This window comes from Polistes fuscatus, unplaced genomic scaffold, assembly GCF_010416935.1.
Source record: "Polistes fuscatus isolate 324 unplaced genomic scaffold, CU_Pfus_HIC Scaffold12, whole genome shotgun sequence".
Classification (NCBI taxonomy): domain Eukaryota; kingdom Metazoa; phylum Arthropoda; class Insecta; order Hymenoptera; family Vespidae; genus Polistes; species Polistes fuscatus.
In genome coordinates this window covers 3,509,373-3,532,839 of record NW_025113020.1, presented here as the reverse complement: position 1 = coordinate 3,532,839, position 23,467 = coordinate 3,509,373, and the positions used below count along the sequence as shown (strand labels likewise).

The following is a 23,467-nucleotide window of genomic DNA, read 5'->3' as shown; positions in this document are numbered from 1 at the left end:
TAACATTTTGTTTATAGTCATATAACATGCCATATATAATAATAATTTATGCGTAAGTTAAATGCGAATAAATCATGATTGCCGCATTTTGATTTATTACATACGTAATGTATGTAATGTTCTACGTTGTAAAACATAAATTTAAAATTGTACACGTGTCATAAGTTCAACCGATAAAACTTTTAACCCTGCCGTTCCTAATTCGTCTCATAAAATATAAAATGAAAGAATGAAAAAAATTTTTTAACCGATCTCAATAACAAATATATATTCGATTAAAATATACATTCGATTTAAAAAGAAAAAAAAATTAAATACATATATATATATATATATATAATCTTAAATATAAAATATAAAACACTTTTTCTCTCGGGATGAATTTTTTTTACAAATCGTTTATTATTAAAAATAAGAAAAAAGAAAAAGAAGAGAGAAAAAAGAAAAAAAAAAAAATAAGAAAAAGAAGAGGAGCAAGAAGATCAAATAAGTAATTAATAACTTACAGTTGTTTTAATAATGATATAAAAAAATGAATATATCATATAAGTATACCAAAGTATGCAAGGGGCTTTAAAACGCTGCGTTCTCCTACATATATAGGATTTTAAAAACAACACCGTCTGTGAATAAATTTTAATTTGATAAGTAATAAAAAGGATCAACTAAGACTGTATACTTTATTACAAAATGTAATTACTAATCAATTATAGGATTATAAAGTATATACGTTCTATTATATATACTGGGTTCAATACCGCACAATACCAATGCCTAACAGTTGATTGCTAATATTTCATAGAGTGGTTAAATAACAGAGTCACATTAACATGTTCTTAAATGACTTAGAAACAAGCGCTTCAAAACGACGAATATTAAAGTATTTGTATAAAATCAACTTTTTTTTTCTCTCTCTTTCTCATATCTAATGTTTTAAGATGATATAAGATAGCAATAGTCCTCAGTTTGAGAGCAATTCTTTTTTTTTTATTTTCTTTCTTTTTTTTCTTTCTTTCTTTCTTTCTTTATTCATTGTCATTAATTTCAACATCGTTATAATTTGAATTTTGCATCAAAAGATAATTCTAAAGACCTTATTATTATAATATTATTTCTCATAATGTTTTGACAGTTGGCAGTCAGAAAAACACTATCAAAAGTTTAGAACTTCGTGTCACAGTGCCTTTTTAGTTTTATATAAATTATATAAAGACAACAATTCAAATAATACGAGTTTTAAAAATATTGGCAGTTATGAGCTTTTTTTTTTCTTTTTTTTTTTTTATTCTGTAAATATATTAGAGAACGTTTCGTTTGTGTTGTTCTCGTAAAATCATCGGAAAATTCTCAATATCAAATATTACAAAAACAGGCTACTATATAAATTGGTTCCATCGCATCTACTTTTAAATTATTTTGTTTCTTTTTTCTTGTTTTTGTTTTGTAATCCATTTTTATATCAATGAGTAAATTCATTAATTTTATGCAATGAAACTGCATATGAGAAAAGGTGATCCTAAAATTTGTCCAACTCTTGCAATAATTATATATATATATATATAAGCAGAGAAAAAAATTAAATTAATGAAAAGATTAAAACAAAATAGCAGCCTAAAAAGAAATATAATAGAAAATTTCCATAGCTAAACGTTAAACTTAAAATAGATTGACATCTGTGACACCGTGAATGAACTTAAATTCATTAATTTCTCTTTGTGATAACGATAATATCGAAGTACTTTGCATAATAATACTTGCGTATTTATTATTTTACAAAGTACTACATATGATATATAATTGATGAAAAACATGCAAACTACTAAATAAAAAAATATTTAATAAATTTCTATAAAGAATGCAATAATATCTGAGTTACCTCGTGTCAAAATAGACCTTTTTTTTTTCAACGATTAGGCTCTGTCACTTCATTGAACAAAGGAGTCAATGGATCAACATCTTGCAATCCATCAAAATTGCTAAGAGGATCCAAATCGTCTGTTTCTCCGTCGTGCTCTTCTAAGAAGGTGGTTCCAAGTAAATCTGCGACATTCCTACAACCATTATCCGATGTTGCAATACTCGTTGTGTCACCGTGTAAATTCAAAGAATTTAACGTAGGACTTGAGAGCATTGGTTCGTTAGACTCTTGATAAACTTCCTGAGATTGAACTGTATGCAAAGGTGTCGAGGGATACGATCTTGAACCATTACTATCTTCTGCGTAAGATGGTGTATATGTTGATACCGGTGCAGGAAGAGGTGTATTTGGATAAGAACGAGATTGTATGATCTTCTGCAATGCTCCATTCACCGAACTATCAAGAACATTAGAAGAGTCTAGCATGTCCTCTTCGGACAAATTGATATTAGAATTAGGTAAAGTATCTAAAACTATCCCATTATTATCTATCAAATCTTCTTCACCAGACTGTTCAGGTAAAATCTGTAAACTTTGTGATCCCTCTTCGCTCAGGATATTAAGAATATTAGTTATATTTTCGGTTGAAATCTCTTTGTCGTTCATTAAAAATTGTTGATCGTCCGATATAAAGTTAGGATCGACGTCATTTAATAAATAAGAAGTCCCTTCCGATTGACCTATAGAACCAAAGTCATTGAATTCACTAGGTACAGGAGTAGGAGCTATTGAACTGCTTGTAGATGGATTAAAACTATGACTTTGAAAACTTGAGAGACACTGTTGCGTTGAGATAGGAGACATTAACGCAGGATTTACCATACGATGTAAAGGAACAGATTGCGATCTATAAAAAAGCTGTTCGGTGGTAAACTGTTTATTGCCGAGCAATAATTCACTGATCTCCTGATCTGTTGGTTGAGATCTTTGATAGACGTTCTTAATCTCTTGTAAATTTTCTTGGCTTGGATAATTAATAAGCAATTGTTTTTGTGGTGCCAAATCGGATGCTAAAAATGGAGGGCATTGTGATCCTTGATTTTCTTGCTTGGATGTTATAGCAATATGTGTCGTGCTACCACCAACCTGTACTTCAGACGACTTTGTACAAGTAAGAGGTGATTGTGGCATAGACACTTGCCGTACTAATTCAGGACCACTGGTAGGTACTACAAATGTATCGTTCTTTCCAGTATATGGCATGCTGCACGATATGGAACGCGATAAAGATTTCTGACTTGCTCGTGATCTAAAACTGCCACCCTGTAGATTACTCCGTGATCGAGGCACTGGTGTATTTCTTGGTGATACGAAGGGACTCGCGTTTGCGGAATTAGATTTGGAAGCACGACCATTGATAGGCGAATGTGGACCAGGCGATATAGGTGTGAAATTAAATATCCTACGACGCGTATTTGGGCTTTGAGGTACAGTGTTCGCAACAACATTGGAATCTTGTACATGTTCAACTACATTCGTTTCAAAACTAACCCTGCGTCTGGTATTAGTCTGATTCGAATGATTTAACAATGTTGGAAGTATCAAATTATGCGTTTGAGTAACCTCCTGTTTTTCACTAACCGTACTCTGCCTGACAATAGTAGCGGATACTATGTCGATAGGTGGGTGCTCGGTACCAGCCTTTAAATTTTGTTCTAATATTAATCTTAGCTGAGACACTTTGTCGGATCTTGAGATTTGTTCTGTGTCCCCGGTAATGGCATTTGCCTCTACATCTGAACTAGACGAACTATTCTGTTGAAAATACTGCAACAATTCCTCTTCTTGTTCTTGAGAATTATTACCCCCGTTTAAATAATCATCCAAAGCATCCGCATCGAGGGAACATAGCTTATCATTCTTACTTATGAGGTTTGAATTTTCTTGCAACAATCTTAGTTGATCCTTGGTTAATAGAGTCGATGTTTCAGTTCCATTTCCATTGGAATCAAAATTACTGGGACAACCATTTATTTTGATGGAATTTTTGGAACATATTGGCAATTCAATATCACAGTTTTTGGCAGGCTGATTACTAACAGCCTCTGTGGCTTTACACTTGGTAGGCTTCAGGTTACTAGCTAATATCACTGATATTTTTCCCGCACGTTGTACAGATGAGAGCCTAGGTAACAACATACTGGAATGCTCTACATTTTCATGTACCTGCTGTTCTGCAAGTTTAGTTTGCTTCTCAGGACTGGATTCCGATGGTTGATTTGGTACATTGAGATTGGCACGCTTTCTGGAATTTTTAGGTTTAACGTCTCGCTTTGAATTAACGCAATTGGTCGTTACTACTCTAGTGCTGCTATTATTCTGAACATCTTCGATCGATTGTACCACTATATTATCACAGTTGGATTCCGGAGAAACGTTGTTGCAAGCTTGACTGCTAGCTTTAAGAACCTTTTTCTGCCGAACTGTAACAGTGGCAGGTAGATTATGTTTGTTTAACACATATTGTCCAGCTGGCGTATTTGTACCCTGAGGCGACTGATTGGTCTTAACTTTTTTACTTCCCTTATTCACTCCTGCTTTATTATCAACTATCTTTTCTTTACTCTGATTCTGAAATATTATTTATATTTACATATATATATATTTAATTGCATAAAATTTCTAATATCATGGATATTTTAATATCATACCAGTGTAACATTGTCAATGTGCCTATGCTTTTGATCTTTTATATGTTCTCGTTGTTGTAGCTTACGTTGTAATTGTATCTGCGCTTCTCTTAATTTTCCTGGTTTTCCAGATATCGATGTAACTGACAAATCAGTCGTTGACTCTATCAATAAATATATTTATTGATTAAAGGTAGTATCAGAATATTTCACATTATATTTTATATTTGCATATACCTTCGTTGGATGAAGTATCTGGTTTCCTGGAAGCGGATAAAATGCATATGGCAGCTAACGATCTTACATCGACGCAAACATTATCCACAAGATGACGTGCTAAGGCACTCAAAGTTGGAAATTTCAAACCTAACAGATTTTCTGCCCATTCCCTAATTAACGTTGAAGCAGCACCTAGCATTTCTTCTGTAATATTTTCTTCCGTACCATCCTCCTAAAAATATCAAACAACTGATATAATCATTATTAATACGCGTTAAAGTATTATTTAACAATTATATACATATTATAAGATATTAAAAAAGAAATAAGATGCGCCTCACAGTTTGTGTTCCAGATATGTTAGGCAACGTTGGAGCTTCCAATTTAACTCTCTTGCGCATTCCTGCATAACAATAGCGAGAATTGCCTCGTGTGCCTAGTCTTCGAGGACGTACCCGTGGATATACTTGTTTCATAACTTTTCCAAAATCTGCAGTTGATAGTGGTTTCATAGAATTCCTTATACAGTACATGCTAAAAATAAATATTGCATAAATAATACAATTTATTTAAAATTACAAGAAATTCATTATAGATGCGCAGTGTATATATATATATATATATATTTATGTTAACCATACTTATATTCTTCATAGACCTCTTGTTTCGGTAAAGAAACTTCGGGATCCTCTTCCAAATGTGTTTTAATCCACATAATAGTCTGATGAATTTCATAACGATTTCCTAATGGATTTAATGGCTGCCTCAATGGATCAACGGTTCCTCCTGTATTATTCAACGACAATGGAAGCTTCAGGTACAGCAACAATTTTTCTTCTATTTTAAGTTGCTCGACTTGGGAAAATATTTCCTGAACTCGTGATTTTGATTCTTCGCTATATTCAAACATACAAGGCAGCTTCATTAATTATGATGTATTTAAACAAAGAAAATCTATCACATTAAAAATCGATGAGAAAGTGGTTTGTTTATTTATTTTTACAAATCATGAATATGAAAATAATGGGTGACATCAATTATTCATCAAATATTTGTACTGATTTTTTTATGCCAACTGTTTCTTTGATTTTTCTTATGTTCTTCAACATAACAAAAGCGCCAAAAATATAAATCGAAATAATTCGAAGTTATAATTTACAAAAATAATATCGATTATTCGGCCTAACTCGAAAATATTTCAAAATACGATTATTATAATATACTATTTAAAAAGAAAAAAGAAAAAGAAAAACATTACCGACATAACGTAAATATAATTATTCCATTCGATAAAACATTAACGCGAATTATTCTCGAACGAGAATACATTATAAATAAACAGAACAATCTTTTCCAGGTATGGAATTACAGCAAAAGATATACAATGTGGTAAAAAAAAGAAAAAGAAAAATGTAAAGAAAGTAATAATACTAGCAGAGAGAATTTATCTTTATCTTTTAATCTAATGAAATACTTGTCGATTTTTACACGAAACCGACTTGGGTTGCGTTGATTGAACTTTTGCGAGCGCGTCAATTAATTAATTTACGAACTTTCAATGTAATATAAAAATCATTAATATGTATTCCGAATAAATCGTGAATAAAAAAATAAAAGAAAAGAAAAGAAAAGAAAGGAAATAAAAGAAGAAGATATGAAAAGCTTATGAATGAGAATAATGAAATAAAAAAAAGGAGTATGAAAAGAGAAATAAAATGAAAAATATGAACCTGACGCTGTCCTCGATCATCAGACGAATCTTGTCGTTTTTGCCGGTGGAACCGTGATTCGCCAGGGTCGTGAACTTGGCCGCGATGATGTCCTGAAGTAGGTCGCCTTCGTGGAACCCGTTGGAGAGTCTACCAGCAGCAGTTGGAGCGGCGGCGGAGGCGGGGGCAGGGGTAGGCCCCGGTCCTCTCTTGTTGTCGTTGATACCGGCTTTTGTGATAGTAGCAGGGTTTCCTCCAGGACCAGGAGCAACACCAGCACCAGTAGCACCGCCACCACCACTGTTTGCTCCACTGAGGTTGCTGGCACCGGCGCCTTCGCCGTTCTCGAGACAAGTGTCACTTTGTTCTTTCTTGATGCGCGTGCCGTCAAAAGCGTACTCGTCGATGGGTACGTTGTTCCTCGTAGAAGAGGATGATAGTGGCGATGGCGATGGCGGTATCGCAGGTGGAGGTGGTAGCGGTGGTGGCGGCGGTGGTGGTGGTAATGTTGCTGTTGCTGTTGCTGTTGTTGCTGCTGATGATGATGATGATGAAGATGATGTTGACGATGATGATGACGACGATGACGACGATGATGATGATGATGGTAGCGATGATGGTGGTGGTTTGGGCTTGGACTGATCATGATTATCAGTACTCATCGTACCCTAACCGCGACGGTACCGGATTATGTAGCACGTACGAATCTATAACCTCCCGCCGACAGAGAGGGCCCTACCATTTTGTCAGAGTCAGCTGGACTTCTATTACTATTACTATTACTATTACTATTACTACTACTACTACTACTACTACTACTACAACTACTATTATTATTACTACTTATTAGCATCGCACTCTCCGGTCTAGGTCCTGCGTGGGCGCCATTCGAGAGCCTCCACTCGCGCGTACCGACAATTCGCCGAAGCGCTTGCAATATGATCGAAAGCGCTTCACCCTCATAACTACAACGCGCGACACTTTAACGCCGATCGTTTCGGCATAAATCGGTCACGGTTGATAGCACTCATCCGCGGCCCATGTTGGACCTCTAACACACAGTCTCACGACAATCGGTTGACGGTCTCGCTCTCTGTATTGCCCACGGAAGTCAGACCGATAGCACTTTGCGCGTTCTTTCGTTTGTCATAGAACTTAAGCCTTTTATTCGACGCGATTCACCTATTACGTATTCGAAAGAATTCAACGAGTTTAGAAATTTCACCGCAAAATGGCGCCCTTCAGTCTGACAGCTGACACCTCATTGGTCCGTTAGAAAGTTTATTCACCAATCGTCTTCAATCCGTCAACTCTTCGACAACCAATAATCTTTCTTCTTTCCAATGTCCGTTCATGTTTTTTTCTTCTTACATATTTTGTTTATTATATTTAATAAAGATGCAACCCCGTTTTTCTTACTACGAGTTAAAGAAAAATCTTCGATTTATTTCATGTTTCATAATAAATGACAAATGGAATATTAAATTTATAAATTTCCCTTTAGTATATTTAGAAGTTATAAACGGATTTCATAATTACTTTGCAATGGCGCCATTATTCTGGAGACTGTAAATTTATGACTATAAAATGGTCATTCTTATGATTATTATTTCCCTGTTCGATTAAAATCGGTTAAACTTCTGATCAACCAACCGTTCGTTTTCAATTTGATTTTTAACCGAAAAAATACAAAGTAATAATCTGTCGTGTCAAATTAGATTGTCAAAACTTGTTTACATAGGAAGGCAATAAAATAAGGTAATAAATAAATTTATATTTATATAAAGTCATTAATCGTGATATAATTTCTTGTAACGCATCATTGACGACAACCGCTTTATTGCATCAGAATTTGTACAATTTGTATGTGTTATTAAGAATTATTTCAATATAAACGTTGTTTTAAATAAAACTATGAAATATTTTGTAGAAATTATATAAAGTAAATATCTTTCATTCAATTCATGATAATTCAGAGTAAAATATCTGTGAGTTTTATTACTTCCCATTAATTCTTTCTATTACTCATTTTTCCAATTAATTATCATATATTAATTATTATATTACTTTAATTAATGAAAAAAAATTTGATCAATTGTACTAATCTGAAAGCATAACATTATATTACCCATACAATTTAATTAATTTACATATGTTTATTGATTCTTTTTAGTGATAATCACAATGTTAAGATTACTGACACTTGTACGCAAAAACTATTTAAAGAAAAAGAACATATTGCATAGCTTAAAGCGACCTTATTCTGTAAATGTAAAATGCGAAAGAATAAATCACGATGGGATAGATAGTCTGTCGGATAAATTCCAGAAGGGAACTGTTCTACATGGTTTTATGGTAGATGAGGTAGCAAAAATAGATGAAATATATCTTACTGCGATAAGACTTACGCATTTATCTACTGGAGCACAATATGTACATTTAGCGAGAGATGACAGTAATAACGTATTTGGTGTTGGATTCCGCACCCTACCTAAAGATTCTACCGGTGTACCGCATATATTAGAACATACGACTCTTTGTGGCAGTGAAAAATATCCAGTCAAAGATCCATTCTTTCAAATGCTTTCAAGATCTTTAGTTACGTTTATGAATGCCCTTACTGCTCCGGATTATACGATGTATCCATTTTCGACACAAAATTTGCAAGATTACAGGAATTTGCAATCCGTGTACTTAGATAGTGTATTTAAACCTAATTTAAGAGAATTGGATTTTTGCCAAGAAGGATGGAGATTAGAACATACCGACGTAAATGATAAAAATTCTCCAATTATTTTCAAGGGAGTAGTTTTTAATGAAATGAAAGGAGTCTTTAATGAAAATCAAACGATATTAGCTCAAAAATATTTTAATTTAATCCTACCAAGTCATACTTATGCGCATGTATCCGGAGGAGACCCTCTTGTTATACCTACTTTGAAACATAGCGATCTTTTAAATTTTTATAATACTCATTATCATCCTTCAAATGCAAGATTTTATTCGTATGGCAATTTTCCACTTGAAGGGCATTTACAATTCATCAATGATCAATATCTTTTCTCGTCGAATAAGATTGATACACCGGTACCGTTAATTCCTTCAGAAAAACGATGGGATAAACCTAAACGTGAACATATTTTCTGTAGACCAGATCCTATGATCGCAGATCCAAATAGGAATGGTTCTATTGCAATAGGATTTTTATGTAATGATATAACCGATTTGCAATTATCATTTGAAATGGCTGTGTTAGCTAAGTTATTATTAGATGGTCCTAATGCGCCATTTTATAAAAGCTTAATAGAATCAAATATAAGTACCGGTTATGGTTCAAGTACTGGATATGAATCAGAACGTAAAGATACGATGTTTACTGTGAGTCTACAAGGTGTGAAGCCTGAAGATTTTTCTAAAGTAGAACAAATCTTTGATGAAACTTTACAAAAAGTTGTTGAAGAAGGTTTTGAACAAAATCAAATAGAAGTTGTTCTACATGGTATCGAATTAAGCGTTAAACATCAATCTTCAAATTTTGGATTAGGTATTTATTTTAAAATAATGTCTCTATGGAATCATGATTGTGATATTAAACAATCATTGAGAATAAATGAATTAGTTACAAAGTTCTTAGATAAAATGAAGAACAATCCTAAATATCTCCAAGATCTAGTGCAGGAATATTTAATAAATAATAATCATAGATTGACGGTAACGATGTCACCTGATGAAAAATATGACGATAAAAAAGCTGCTGCCGAACAAGAATTGTTGAAAACAAAATTGAACGAATTGTCTAAAGAAAAATTAGATCAAATATATGAGCAAGGACAGATGTTACTAATGGAAAAAGAGAAAAAAGATAATAAAGATGTACTTCCAACTTTAAAAGTCGAGGATTTGAAAGAGGACGTAACACGATATCAATTATTGAATGTAAATGTCTCTGGTGTTCCGTTACAAGTGACCGTACAACCAACAAATGGAATTTCTTATTATCGTGGAATAATTAATACGCAGAGATTACCACAAGAGTTAAAAGATCTGTTACCACTTTTCACTACTATTATAGACAAAATGGCTACAAATAATTATGATTACAGAAGTTTTGACCAAATGATACAATTAAAAACTGGCGGATTAAACTTTGATACTCATGTGGCTCAACATAAAAGTAATGTAATGCAATATGAAGAAGGTATTATGATAGAATCATATTGTTTAGACCGAAATATAAATGATATGTGGGGATTATGGTTAGAATTATTCAATAATGTTAAATTAGATGATCTTCAAAGATTTGAAACGTTAGTTAAAACGAATGCGGCATATTTAGTTAGTGGAATTGCTAGTCAAGGTCATCGTTATGCATCCACGATTGCTAGTAGCTTGGTTTCGCCAGTAGCTAATCTTAAAGAAAATTATTCCGGATTACAATTTATAAAAAGAATGAAGAACATAGCGCAACTTGAAGATTTAACACCAATATTACATCAAATGAATGAAATAGCTGGATACGTTTTGAACAAAAAACATTTAAGATCTGCGCTTAATTTCTCTAATGAAAATAAAGAGAATATCTTACGAAGCATTAATTCGTTTTACAAGTCGTTAAAAGATGATATAAAAGAGCCATATATTATTACTACAGCTGCAGATGATGATGATGATAATAACACCAAACAAAATGCAGTTCAATATGTTTTACCATACACAGTTAATTATTTATCGAAAGCAATTTTAACGGTGCCATATATAGATCCAGAATATGCCACATTGCGAATACTATCCAGACTTCTCACATCGCTTTATTTGCACCCTGAAATTCGAGAAAAGGCTGGAGCTTACGGTGGCGGAGCTTATTTGACTACTTCAGGAACATTTACGTTCTACTCTTATCGGGATCCTAATTCGACTAAAACATTTGATATCTTTGACAAATCATACGAATTTCTTCAGAATTACAAATTGTCTCAAACAGAGATAGACGAAGCAAAACTAGCCATCTTTCAACAAATTGATGCTCCATTATCTCCTTCCCAACGTGGTATGCTTAAATTCACTAATAAGATTACCGATAATGACATACAAGTACAAAGAGAACAATTAAAAAGTGTAACCAAAGAACAGATTATGGAAGTAGTTGAAAAGTTCTTAAAACCGGAACAAAGAGGTATTAAAATTGGTCGTGCGCTTCTTGGACCGCAAAATAATGAATTGTCTCTAAGACAAATGGAAAATTGGACTATTCATAATAATTAAGAAAAACGATAAGAGTTGAAGTAAAATAATCAACTGAATGAGTATTATCAAATAATAATTATTATTAATTCGAGAAATTATTAATATTATTTTGAAGATATTTATAAGAAAATGTATACAGTGTATATATATATATTATGTTTATTTATGTTAGACGAAAAACTTCTGAGGGAAAATTTGTATCTGAAGACATAAAGAAGACCTTAAGTAATAATATATAATCAAACTTAATAATTAGAAGCACAAATATTTGTTTTCGAACAAATAAAAGCTTCTCAAATGTTGACAGAATTTTATAATAACGAGCTATCAAATAAAACATCAAATTATAAAGAATATTTATAAAAGTAATTGAATAATTTATAATCATCGTCATTTATAGAAAATTGCATTAAAAAAATGAATTAATTTACTTACACCCACAAAGTGTGTTTAGATATTTTTTATCATAATTAGAAAGTGCCAAAAATCTACATTACCGACAGAGTCTTAAATAACAAAAATTGGCGCTGATATCGTCACGGTAATGGCGGTGTAAAATCTTCATAACTGAATATGAAATAAAAGATATTATTTTGTATTAGAAAAATAAAATTAATATTTATGAATATTTCAATTAATATAATCATTAAATAACAAATATTTAATATATATTTTAAATATGATTGAAAGTGTATATAAACGTTATTGTATTGGTTATTACGCAGATGAAATAAGAAGTTTTGTTTTCCTATGTAACAATATATTTATAATAATATATTTGTAATAATTTTTGTATGTAGAAAAAGAAGTTACACATAATTATATTAATTTTTTTGTATAATTGTTTTGTTTTCTTTATTAAAAAATTCCTTTTTTCTTGTCCTATTATATTCCTGGAAAAATTAACAGTTCCTATCAGATATAATATCTTCATTTGTTGAAATTCTATTGAAATGAATGTAAACATAGGAAACATTTCAAAAAAAGTAATGATAAAATTTATTTTATTTTTTTGTCTAATAAATTTGAAATATTCATTATAAACGCGCGTCTTACATTTTCTAAAGTTTTCTAAAAATAACATTAGAAGGCGCTTCAATCAATTCAGATAGAATCTCAAGTTGAAACATTAAGAAGTTAGAATAATTTTAAATGATACTTTGTATAATTAATAAATTAATTATAATCGTGCACGTGATAGAAGATGTAAAATTATTTATCTCACAATTATCACATAATTATGACGTATTGTCAACGGGATGAAGAATTGTTAAATAAATATTTTCTAGAAGCATTATGTTTATTTCATAAAACACAATGGATTTATAACCATCCAGTTACTGAAATATTAGTTAAAGAATCTTTAGATGCTATTCCTAAAGAATGGTTAGATGTATTGCAAATTTTATCAAACGAACAATTAAATAACTTTGTTGTTAATAAAACATTGGTAAGTATGTTTGAATGATATGAATTTGGTATTGATACAAATTATTATGAACAAATATTTTTTCCAACATTTATAAACACTTGTGATAATTGTTATTTTTTTAAATATTGCAGCCTGTATGGCCTAAAACACTTCAGAATTTCATAGAAAAATGTAAATATATTAATAAGTTATCACGTGTAAATCCCTCAACAACATTGAAAGTGCCACAACAATTTATAAAAGGATTAAATCCTAAAAAACAACATGAAATAATACATTTGGCAGAATTGATACATAAACAATGTAAAACATTAAATATAGAAGTTATTGTTGATTTTGGTAGTGGTTTGGTAAGATACCAATATTTTTTTCATAAGAATATCAAGAATGTATTGTGTGTTTCACAGAAGTTATAATTCAGATTAAATCTATATTATATTAACATGTTTCATATCACGTGTACCACCAGTGGTACACGTAGTCATATTTATTTAATGCGCTAAACATCAAATGGCTTGAACGACAAGTCAGGCAAAAATGACTTGGCATAGAACGTGTTAAAGTATATATAATTTCTTTTTTTAGGGATACGTTAGTCAATTACTGTACCATTTATATGGATATAAAGTGCTTGGATTAGATGGGAACGAAACGAATATAAATATAGCACGTAATAGGCAAATGAAAATCTATCCGACATCTGTAAATCATGTTAAATATGCCTATTGTAAATTATCGTGTCATTCCGTAGAGACAATAGAATCTCTATTATTATCTGAATTTGGAAAAATCGATAATATTTGCTTTATTGGATTACATGCCTGCGGAGACTTAAGTGTATACGTATCAAAAATATTCAATAATATGAAGAACGCGCAGTTATTGATTTTAATTTCTTGTTGTTACCATAAGCTTTCTGTATCCCAAAATGAAAATGTCATTTCTAATAGCGTACAACATTTTGATCATTTTCCAATGTCGCAATGCCTTCAAAAAGCAATTACTTATTCTAATTTAGATACTAGTACGTTCTTAAGACAACCATTTTTAAGATTAGCATGTCAAGAGCCTGCTGAAAGGTGGATTAATATGTCACAGGATTCACATGATACACATGCTTTTCACGTACTTGCTAGAGCTGTATTTGAATTATATGTAAAACAAAGTAAGTAAACGTGTACATAAACAGATATATACATACATATATACATATATTTATATTATAATTTATATAATGGATTTTAGATAATTTACATTTAAAAAAACAAGTTCGAAAAGCTACAAGACGATCTCAATGTTCTAGTATTGAAAATTACGTGAAGGATACCTTACTGCGGTATACTTTGGAACCAATCAATGAAACTATACCACGAAGAGAAGGTAAAATATTATGTTTCATAATTACATAAAATTATCACGCAAATTATAAAATGAACTTGTTTGCATTTAAGGAAAATTTAATGACCACGAAATGATTGAAAATGATATAACTGAATTATGGAAACATCATTGTCAAAGATTACGACAAGTTGAAGTTTATACTGGTTTACAATTAATTTTACAAGCACCAGCAGAATCATTTGTCTTACAAGATCGATTGTGTTGGTTACGAGAACAAGGCTTAAATGCTATTATTATTCCTGTTATGAATAATATATTATCTCCACGATCTAATGCTATTATAGCACAAAAAGTAAACAACATCTCGTTAAATAGAATTGCAAAAAGAAAAGAAAATGTATAAATATAATACAACATGTATACCTTTTTTCAGCAATAATGTTGCATGTTCTAATTGAAAATATTAATATTTTCTATCTTCCATAAGGATGAATTTGTGATGCAGCTTTGATATTTGTTTTGATTGCACTAGGAGCTTTATTCATTTGTCCCACTGTATCAAAATAATTTGAAAATTAATAGAATTCTATAAAAAGTATTATACGATGATTTAGAAAAATTATTTAATTACTTTGCGTATTTCCAAGTGGTCCTTGTCCTCCAGACTGTTGTTGGTTTGCAGGTCTGCCTACCATCATACCACTTGGTACAGGATTAACATTTGACTGGACCATTGGAACTGAATCTGACTGTAGAAGTAATTAAACAATAATATTTTTATATAGCATCGATGTAAATAAAAAAATGAATGAATATATTGTGATTTTAAAAAATATACAAAATTATTACTTTCAATCCTTTTCCCATTCCAACCGCAGCAACAAGTGCATGAGTATCCGCTGCACTACTTGTTTGGGCTTGCGTTGCTCTAGAACCAGCTTCGCTTTCCCATTCCTCTCGTGCCTTATTCGCTATATCCCAAACATGACTAATTACTTTAGTATATTGCGTGACTTGTTTCTGAAACCCGTAGAAACTCATATGAAATTTAAACAGTAATATGTCCTTGCGAGTTCCATTCGCTAAATGGACTGTATACGACAAATGCTTAATTATAAACTATATATATAAATATTAATCAAGCTTTTATCTTATTCACAGTCCAAAGTTAATGGAACTGATAGAAATACAAGCTATCTGGTGGTAGCTTACATTATATTCCTAGTCGTGGTAAAGTTAGCACATTAACAAAGAAATAGAATAAATTACTTAAATGCTTATTTATTTAACAAATTCAATTGTGAAAATATTTTACTTATTATACGTACACAAAAATATAGAATTGTCTTACGTGCGAAGCTTCATGATTTAAATTAGCTGCTTTTGCTTCTAGCTGCATCATTTTTTGTTCTACTTGAGGTTCCAATTTGGTTCTTAAATAATCCGGTACCGAATCATGAGCAAATGTGGGAATTCTGCCTTCGGTTAATCGAAGCAGTTCTTCATCCTTTTCAGGATTTAAACGCAAAGGCAAAACTGTAAGATTTCTTAAATTTGGAGCCTTGTCGTGGCTAAGTATCTTTGATAAACTGGTCAACTATACAAAAAATTATTATTTATAGTACATTCAATTGATATACGTACAATCTAATAATAAAAAAGTTTACCTACATGTCCAGAAATAAGAGCGAAGTTATCGAGAAAATTTGGCCAATTTAAAGTTTCATATTCGTGTTCTAATTTAAATATCATTGATGCAATAGATGTTTTCAAGTCATTGACTCTCATAATAGTAGCCTCTAAGGTAGCATCTAATTGTTTTTCTTCTCGTTGCATCTTTTTTATTTTTGTCTAAATCTTGTCTAAATATAATATCTCTAAACACATGTATTATATGTGTAACAAAAGTAACATATAATTTATTCGATGTTACACATACTTTATAAATATATCTAATAATCAATTAATAAAACAATCGTACAAGTATTTAATTGTCATATTTATAAAAATGAATAAAATGTATTTGATACAATATCACTTGTCTGATTTATAAATACGTATTATTAATATTTATATAATATCTATAAATATATAATTTTCTTTAAAAAGAAACAAAATCTTCGATTACTTAACAAATTAAACGATAAATTTCACTAACGAAATTACTTTTTAATAACAGTTCAAAAAATATTATGATCACTCGTAACATTGTACACAATAGGTTAGGTAGTTCAATCACTGCCATCTATCGACAAATCACGAAACTACTCTCGATATATCGAATTAATCGAATTCAAGATCAATCGATTTTTCGTGGTGCATTATTAAGGAGGGAAATAAATAAATTTTGAATAATTTCGAAATATGTTCTCAAATATATGTGTAAAATGACTTTATAATATTAATAAATAACATAAATTTTTAATACGTTAAAAAAAAATTCATGAAAATCATAATGAAAACATCGTTTTACACGTATTTCCCTCCTTAAACGAATGATTTTAATTCACCAACCCCCACTAATATACATTTATTTCGATGAATTATATTAAATAATAATATTAACAAAACTATTTGTAAAATAAAAATGTAAATAGAATTGCAAGAGTAAAACACCTTTGACTAACTTATCGCGAAAACATCAAAATGAAGTATTAGAAATATCAATAGAAACGGTAGAGAAAATAGAAAAGTGATTATCCTCCTATGTTGAATGTACAATAAAAGAGAAATAATAATTCGTCATAGAAACTCAAAGGAAAACTATCGGAAATAATTGTTGATCATAAGTTTAACGTTTTAATGTACGTGTGTAAATGCACACATGTTACATACATAATTACGAATGTCCTCTTATCGTCAGACAGCTATTATCGTCACTAAGGGAATCTTAAATGACAAGAAAATGAGCGAATGTATTATGTGCACTTTCATATGGAAAGGGTATTTCTCTTTTAGTGTCTATTTAATAGTACACCAACGTAATGGACTTCTTTGACGGTCGTCACTATAAGATCAATAAAGTTTTACTATCCTTTATCGGACAATGGCCTTATCAAACGATCACACGAAGAAATGTTACTTTATTTATCTTATTTTTATTAGCTGGTACTCAATACATAGCCAAGGTATCAATAAATTCATTAAATTATCCCTTCTGCCGCCTTATTTTTTTCTTTCTTATCACAGATAAGACGTTATTTAATATTCTCGTTTGATTTTCTTCATAGTTGTGCGCTTTAATACTTTCATTAAATGAGATAGATGTTTTATTGGAAAATTTGTCGCCGTTCATCGTTGATTTTATTAGCGTAATTAAAATATTAAATTGTAAATTTAAAATGAACAAGGTAATGTCGTATTATTCGAATTCAATTTTATATAGTATCTTCGTGTAATTTTTTTTATTTAATATAAAATGAATAAAATTATTAATCGTAGATGGAGATACTCATTGATCGTATTCGTACAGATATTATTTCATATGCTAAAGCTGAAGAAATAAGTAATCTTAAAAAATACGCCGAAGATGGTAGAAAATTTACGATTATATACGCGGGTAAATAAAAGTAGAATTTACAAAAAAGAAAAAAAAAAACAAACATTTGTTAAAAATAAAAAGTTAATCTTACGAATGATGGACACAATTTTCCAGGCTTTTTGTATGGGGCAATGGCGATGTTTATGATTACGCCATTGAAACCACTTATTTTTAATACGTTAAACGAAACGACTGAACGACCAATGATACATCACGTTGAATATTTCATTGATAAAGAAAAATATTATTATTTTATTATTCTTCATTCTTACGTTACCATTGTTATTTGTATTTCTGTAGTTGTTGCAACTGACACAATGTTTCTTGTTTTCATACAACACGTTTGCGGATTATTTTCAACGATTGGGTATGTACGTGACTCTTGTTTTTCTTCAACCCCCATTTGCAACCAAAGTTCTTTCGTTTTATCTAATATGCGATCATTTAAGTGTTAATTGTGTTATACACGAGTATAACAATAATATCCAAACGATATTTTTGCAGATATCAACTTTATCATTTGGCAGAAAAAGAAACATTAGATTTAGACATAAATCTTGCTATAAAAGATGATAAACCTTATAAATATATTGCCGAATGCATTTATAGGCACCAGAAAGCAATAGAGTTCGTAATATAATGTGAATTATTTTCCTTTAGTAATATAATGAATTAATTCATTAATAATAATAATAATAATATATATTATATAATAATAATATTTATAATATATATATTTAATATAATATAATTTAATGTAATATATATATTTATAATATATATTCTTATTATTAATAATATTTTTATATTATTAATATATGTATATATATTATTAATAATTATATTATAATATTTATAATAATAATGTATATTACTATTAATAATAATATAATGAATTATTTTTCTTGTGTACGATATTAAACAATGAACAATTCTAAAAAAAATGCAATAATTTCTTTTATCAAGGTTTGCTAATTTGATGGAATCCTATTATTCCACATGTTTCTTTCTGCAGGCAGGACTTGTTATGATTGCAATGAGTATTACGAGTTTACAAGTACGTATTTATTCACGATTCATTTTGATTTATGTTCAAAATAATTCATTTTCATTTTATTTCCACATAATTATAGATGTTTCTTTTTAGGCTTTTATGTATATGAACGAAATGGCAATGTTTATTCGACAATTGTTGTTCTCTTATGCTCAATTAGCTCATTTATTTTTTGAAAGTGTAAGTGCTCAACGTCTCATGGATCACAGTAGTCAAATGCATGAACATTTGTAAGTTAATAATATAATATATTATATTATTTATTTTTTATTTTATTATTATTATTATTATTATTATTATTTATTGTATTTTTTATTAATAATAATATATTATATTATTATTATTATATTATTATTATTATTTTATTATTATTATATTATATTATTGATATTATCATTATTATTATTTATTTGATAATTATAACTATTGAAATTCTCCAAACGTTCTAACATTAAGTTTAACTTTTATATTAATTCTTATAGAATAAATGTGCAATGGTATCAAACCTCAATTAGAACGAGAAAAGTAATTAACATTATGTTAATTAGATCACGAGAACCTTGCAAATTAACTGCCGCAAATATGTTCGTCATATCTATGGAAACTTTTAGCGCTGTAAGAAATGATTTATTTTCCATATCGATTATTATACGCGATATTAAACATAATTTTAATATTTATAGTATAAACAAATTGTTATTTTTTGTTCTTCTTCTTTAAGATCGTCCGTACGTCCATGTCGTACTTCACTGTTCTGCGTTCTACGCAATAAAATTTGAGAAATTTCTGAACAATGTATATTATCAAGATTTAAAATAAGATTTATTAAAGTTTAATCTGATTGTGAGAGTAATATAAATCTAATACGTAATATATAATAAACTAATTATTTATTAATGACCTGTTATTTAAGAATATTTAAAAAAATATTAGAAAAAAAAAACAAAAAAAAAACAAAAAAATAAGAAAATAATAATTTAATATATTAATATACATAAATATATTTATCACATATGTTGAAAAAAGAATTCTTTTATGCACAATATAAAAATGTTCAAAATATATTTATTTGAAATAATTTATAATATTGAATAAATATATCTATATATATATATATAGATTATAATATATCTATTAATATATTATAAATAAATATATTATAATAAATATTAATATATTATATAAATATATATATAAAAAAAAATGAATTCCTGTGTTTCCCTTGGTCACGCCATAACTTGAGAACTACTTTATCGATTTCATTTATCTTTTTTTTTTTTTGTTTTTAAGTTTTCTAATACTTTGTAGAAGATTCTTACGGAAAGAAAAATACAGAAAATTGTTCAACAAATGTACAAATTTGAGAAAAATAAAACCGTTAATTATATAAATTTATATATGTCGGATAAATTACGTGAAACTTTAAATATCATAATATTATTATTATATTTTTTCTTTCTATACTTAATTTTATAATAAAAACAAATGTTTATCAACGTGTCGTCCAATGTCACAGATAACGTTGTTGATTACAAATTTCGATATTTTTTGATAATCGAAATTAGACTCGATTCTCGAGATATCAATTAAATGAACAAAATAATTGATATTTTTCCAAGTAATTTTTCAAAGAAAATATGTTCTTTTCAGAAGATTTTTTAATCAAATAAATCATATAAACTTGGTTTAATTAATTATTTACAAGTTAATCTATAATTTATAACATTACTTAAATAGTGCGTGTGTAAATATATCGTAGTTCGAGATTCGATACTTGAGAATCGAACTATTCAAGAATTGTTTATAGTATTCGAATTGTATCATATTTAATTTAATTTCAACGTTAATTCTGTACATTTTGTCAGTTTGTGTTAGTTTGGTAGACAATCATTACGTAAAATGTGCTCCTTTTATCATTGATAATCTAAATTGCGAAAATATAATTAATTACAATTAATATTGACTAGTATTTTTTTTTTTCAAATATTTACTTATCGAATTTTTTTAATTGTGCTTTTTTACTTTTTTTTTTAATTTTTTTTTTTAATTAATAAATTAAAACATTAATAGAAAAAACAACCGATAAAAGAAAAACCGTAATAATAATAATAATAATAATAAATTGGGGTAAGTTATTTTTCATGAAACAACAATCGATTTTGTCAAAATAAGTAACTATGATTAATTTTTTATTCTGTTTAATTTTGTAAATTATTTTTTAATTGATTTTTAAATCTTTTTAGGTTTATTTCATATGACATATATATATATATATGGTAAGTTAACTAATTATTCACTATATACATATATATATACATATACATATACATATATATATATATATATAAGGAAATAATATAGTTTACTTTAAATATATTGAATGTATATATGTGTGTATATTGAAACGTGTATAAACATATATTATACATATTTATTATACAAGATTTATTGTTCACCTTAAAGCCTGAGAAGAAGAGTGTGTAAATATACAAATATATATATATATATATATATATATATATATATATATATATCTCTTATAATTGCATAAAATTTTTAATCAAGGTAATTTATTGGAATTATCTGTGATATTTTATTGTATAATTTGTATTAATATTATATTATTTATATAATATTTAATTGTATTTTTAATATTAACTTTTTTTTTTTCATGCATACAGATGAGCGAAGAAGAACTTTTTTATTGTCCTCTTAATCCTATTCATCGCCTTCGTAGATCTGAAATAGCAGCGCATTTAAGAATATGTCTATATATGGACGATACTAATTCTAATAATCCTGCAACTTCATCCCAAGGCGAGGTAATAGATTACATATGTTTTTTTGAAACTACGTTGTTACAATACTTAACCCTTTGCACTCGAGTCCTTTTTCGCTTGCTCGAACCAGCAACTCGAGACGATTTCGGCGAAATTAAGTAGACATTTTACAGGTACTTTAAAAACATTTATAAACAAACAAGCGTATAGAAATAATAACATATCATCGGTTTATTCATTTATATGTCGAAAAAAAAAAACAAACTTTGATAAATATTACACTCTGTAATTAATTTTGGTTGAGTTGACACTTGAAATGTGAGCCGGGCGCCGTATCGGCGCCGCTCGAGTGCAAAGGGTTAATATTATATTTGGATAAGATATGAAAAAATAATTGATTAAGTGATACAGGACAAATATTAATTGATATTAATTAAACAGCAGTCAGGATCCTCAACATCTTTCCAGGAGTCACTTGATAGTCATGGGGCAAGTACTTCAAATGATCCATTTCAAAATTTTCGCACTTGGCGATCATCTCAAAGACCAGAATCACTGAGTGAATCAACAGATATAGAGCACAGGGTATGAAAATAGTTGATCAAATGAAATAAGACATATACTAATTGAAATTGATTTAATACCAGCAAGGATCTTCAGATGAATCTTCAAATGATTCTTGCGAAGATCCATTTAAAACAGAAGCTACAGAAGCTGTTGAAGCTAGTAACGATATAAGATTACAAACATCATCATGGTCTTCGGATGATGAGGAAAAAATAATGGTAAATATAATAATTCATAATATTTGAATGATTCGAGCTTTCTTTTGTTACTTTTTGTTTTCCTCCAATAAAAATCATTTGCTGTAATATATTAGAAATTAAGATATCTGACATTAAGGAGTTCTGATATGTCATCAGACAGTGGAACAACAGACTCAACAGCTATGCATCAACAAAGATCATCAACAAAGCCAAATGATGGAAAGAAAAGGAAACGGGAAGAAATAGATATAGAAGAAATAATAGAAGACGATACGATACAAATTCCAACACAAGAGAGCCCATCTTTTTCGACTGAATATGTTAGAAGAGAACAACCAGAACGAGTTATTCATCGTGGTGAAGGAATAGATGATTTGGGAAATCCTCGGAAAAAAAGGAAACATGGACATGTGAATATCAAAATAATAGTAGAGGATACATCGTTAGAACCAACACAAGAGATCCCAGTAGACGTTGAAATGATAGGACCTTCTACGTCTGGAGATATTTCAAAACAAAAATCTATAGAAGTTGTTATTCATGGTGAGCCGAAAGATGATTCAGGTAGTTCAAGCAAAAGGAAACAAGAAATGGATACAGAAGAAATAAAAGAGATTGAAATGTTACAAGTTCCAACACAAGAGACCCCATTAAGGACTGAAATGCCAGGACCTTCTTCGTCAGGATATGTTCGAAGAGAACAATTAAAACGAGTTGTTCGTCATGATGAAACAAAAGATGATTCGGAAAATCCAAGGAAACAAAGGAAATATGGACATGTGAATATCAAAATAATAGTAGAGAAAACATCGCCAGAACTAACACAAGAGAC

The 23,467-nt window shown here is 29.4% G+C and overlaps 4 protein-coding genes across 8 annotated transcripts; 2 read left to right on the top strand and 2 right to left on the bottom strand.

Annotated features, from left to right (window-relative positions):
• Nucleotides 1-1,778: 1,778 nt before the first annotated feature.
• LOC122513235 (DNA-binding protein RFX7) lies at nt 1,779-7,671 on the bottom strand. Its single transcript, XM_043629503.1, has 6 exons — nt 6,498-7,671; nt 5,409-5,663; nt 5,109-5,301; nt 4,786-4,999; nt 4,570-4,712; nt 1,779-4,489 (listed from the first exon to the last, which is right to left on the bottom strand). The coding sequence occupies exons 1-6, from the start codon at nt 7,136-7,138 to the stop codon at nt 1,904-1,906; spliced, it is 4,032 nt and encodes a 1,343-aa protein (XP_043485438.1). The 5' UTR covers nt 7,139-7,671; the 3' UTR covers nt 1,779-1,903.
• Nucleotides 7,672-8,042: 371 nt separating this feature from the next.
• LOC122513236 (presequence protease, mitochondrial) lies at nt 8,043-12,074 on the top strand. The gene is made up of 2 exons (XM_043629504.1): nt 8,043-8,234; nt 8,650-12,074. Exon 2 carries the CDS (start codon nt 8,661-8,663, stop codon nt 11,736-11,738), a length of 3,078 nt encoding a protein of 1,025 aa, XP_043485439.1. The 5' UTR covers nt 8,043-8,234; nt 8,650-8,660; the 3' UTR covers nt 11,739-12,074.
• A 735-nt stretch (nt 12,075-12,809) lies between these two features.
• Nucleotides 12,810-15,321, top strand: LOC122513233 (protein RRNAD1-like). Of its 3 annotated transcripts, none has more exons than XM_043629499.1 (6): nt 12,810-13,170; nt 13,284-13,502; nt 13,738-14,317; nt 14,398-14,532; nt 14,604-14,845; nt 15,176-15,321. In XM_043629499.1, the coding sequence occupies exons 1-6, from the start codon at nt 12,961-12,963 to the stop codon at nt 15,209-15,211; spliced, it is 1,422 nt and encodes a 473-aa protein (XP_043485434.1). In that variant the 5' UTR covers nt 12,810-12,960; the 3' UTR covers nt 15,212-15,321. The 3 variants fall into 3 exon arrangements, with proteins under 3 accessions (XP_043485434.1, XP_043485436.1, XP_043485433.1); XM_043629501.1 differs by lacking the exon at nt 15,176-15,321 and adding an exon at nt 14,927-15,088; XM_043629498.1 differs by lacking the exon at nt 15,176-15,321 and having other exon boundaries at nt 14,604-15,091.
• LOC122513234 (mediator of RNA polymerase II transcription subunit 8) lies at nt 14,648-16,580 on the bottom strand. 3 transcript variants are annotated; one of them, XR_006302699.1, is made up of 7 exons: nt 16,165-16,578; nt 15,845-16,090; nt 15,706-15,714; nt 15,343-15,513; nt 15,125-15,242; nt 14,917-15,046; nt 14,648-14,828 (listed from the first exon to the last, which is right to left on the bottom strand). XR_006302699.1 is itself a non-coding variant. In XM_043629502.1 (6 exons), the coding sequence occupies exons 1-6, from the start codon at nt 16,327-16,329 to the stop codon at nt 14,967-14,969; spliced, it is 789 nt and encodes a 262-aa protein (XP_043485437.1). In that variant the 5' UTR covers nt 16,330-16,578; the 3' UTR covers nt 14,755-14,966. The 3 variants fall into 3 exon arrangements, 1 of the variants encoding a protein (XP_043485437.1); XR_006302700.1 differs by lacking the exon at nt 15,706-15,714 and having other exon boundaries at nt 16,165-16,580; XM_043629502.1 differs by having other exon boundaries at nt 14,755-15,046.
• Nucleotides 16,581-23,467: the final 6,887 nt, after the last annotated feature.

Excerpts from the sequence above, each read along its gene's own strand:
- LOC122513235 (XM_043629503.1), bottom strand. The coding sequence starts at position 7,138 with ATGAGTACTGATAATCATGATCAGTCCAAGCCCAAACCACCACCATCA. Across the intron at positions 5,664-6,497 it reads ATGATCGAGGACAGCGTCAG|CGAAGAATCAAAATCACGAG; the intron begins GTTCATATTTTT and ends GTTTGAATATAG. Across the intron at positions 5,000-5,108 it reads ACATATCTGGAACACAAACT|GAGGATGGTACGGAAGAAAA; the intron begins GTGAGGCGCATC and ends TGATATTTTTAG.
- LOC122513236 (XM_043629504.1), top strand. The coding sequence starts at position 8,661 with ATGTTAAGATTACTGACACTTGTACGCAAAAACTATTTAAAGAAAAAG.
- LOC122513233 (XM_043629498.1), top strand. The coding sequence starts at position 12,961 with ATGACGTATTGTCAACGGGATGAAGAATTGTTAAATAAATATTTTCTA. Across the intron at positions 13,171-13,283 it reads TTGTTGTTAATAAAACATTG|CCTGTATGGCCTAAAACACT; the intron begins GTAAGTATGTTT and ends TAAATATTGCAG. Across the intron at positions 14,318-14,397 it reads TGAATTATATGTAAAACAAA|ATAATTTACATTTAAAAAAA; the intron begins GTAAGTAAACGT and ends AATGGATTTTAG.
- LOC122513234 (XM_043629502.1), bottom strand. The coding sequence starts at position 16,329 with ATGCAACGAGAAGAAAAACAATTAGATGCTACCTTAGAGGCTACTATT. Across the intron at positions 15,243-15,342 it reads GAATGGGAAAAGGATTGAAA|TCAGATTCAGTTCCAATGGT; the intron begins GTAATAATTTTG and ends TTACTTCTACAG. Across the intron at positions 15,047-15,124 it reads ACCACTTGGAAATACGCAAA|TGGGACAAATGAATAAAGCT; the intron begins GTAATTAAATAA and ends ATTTTGATACAG.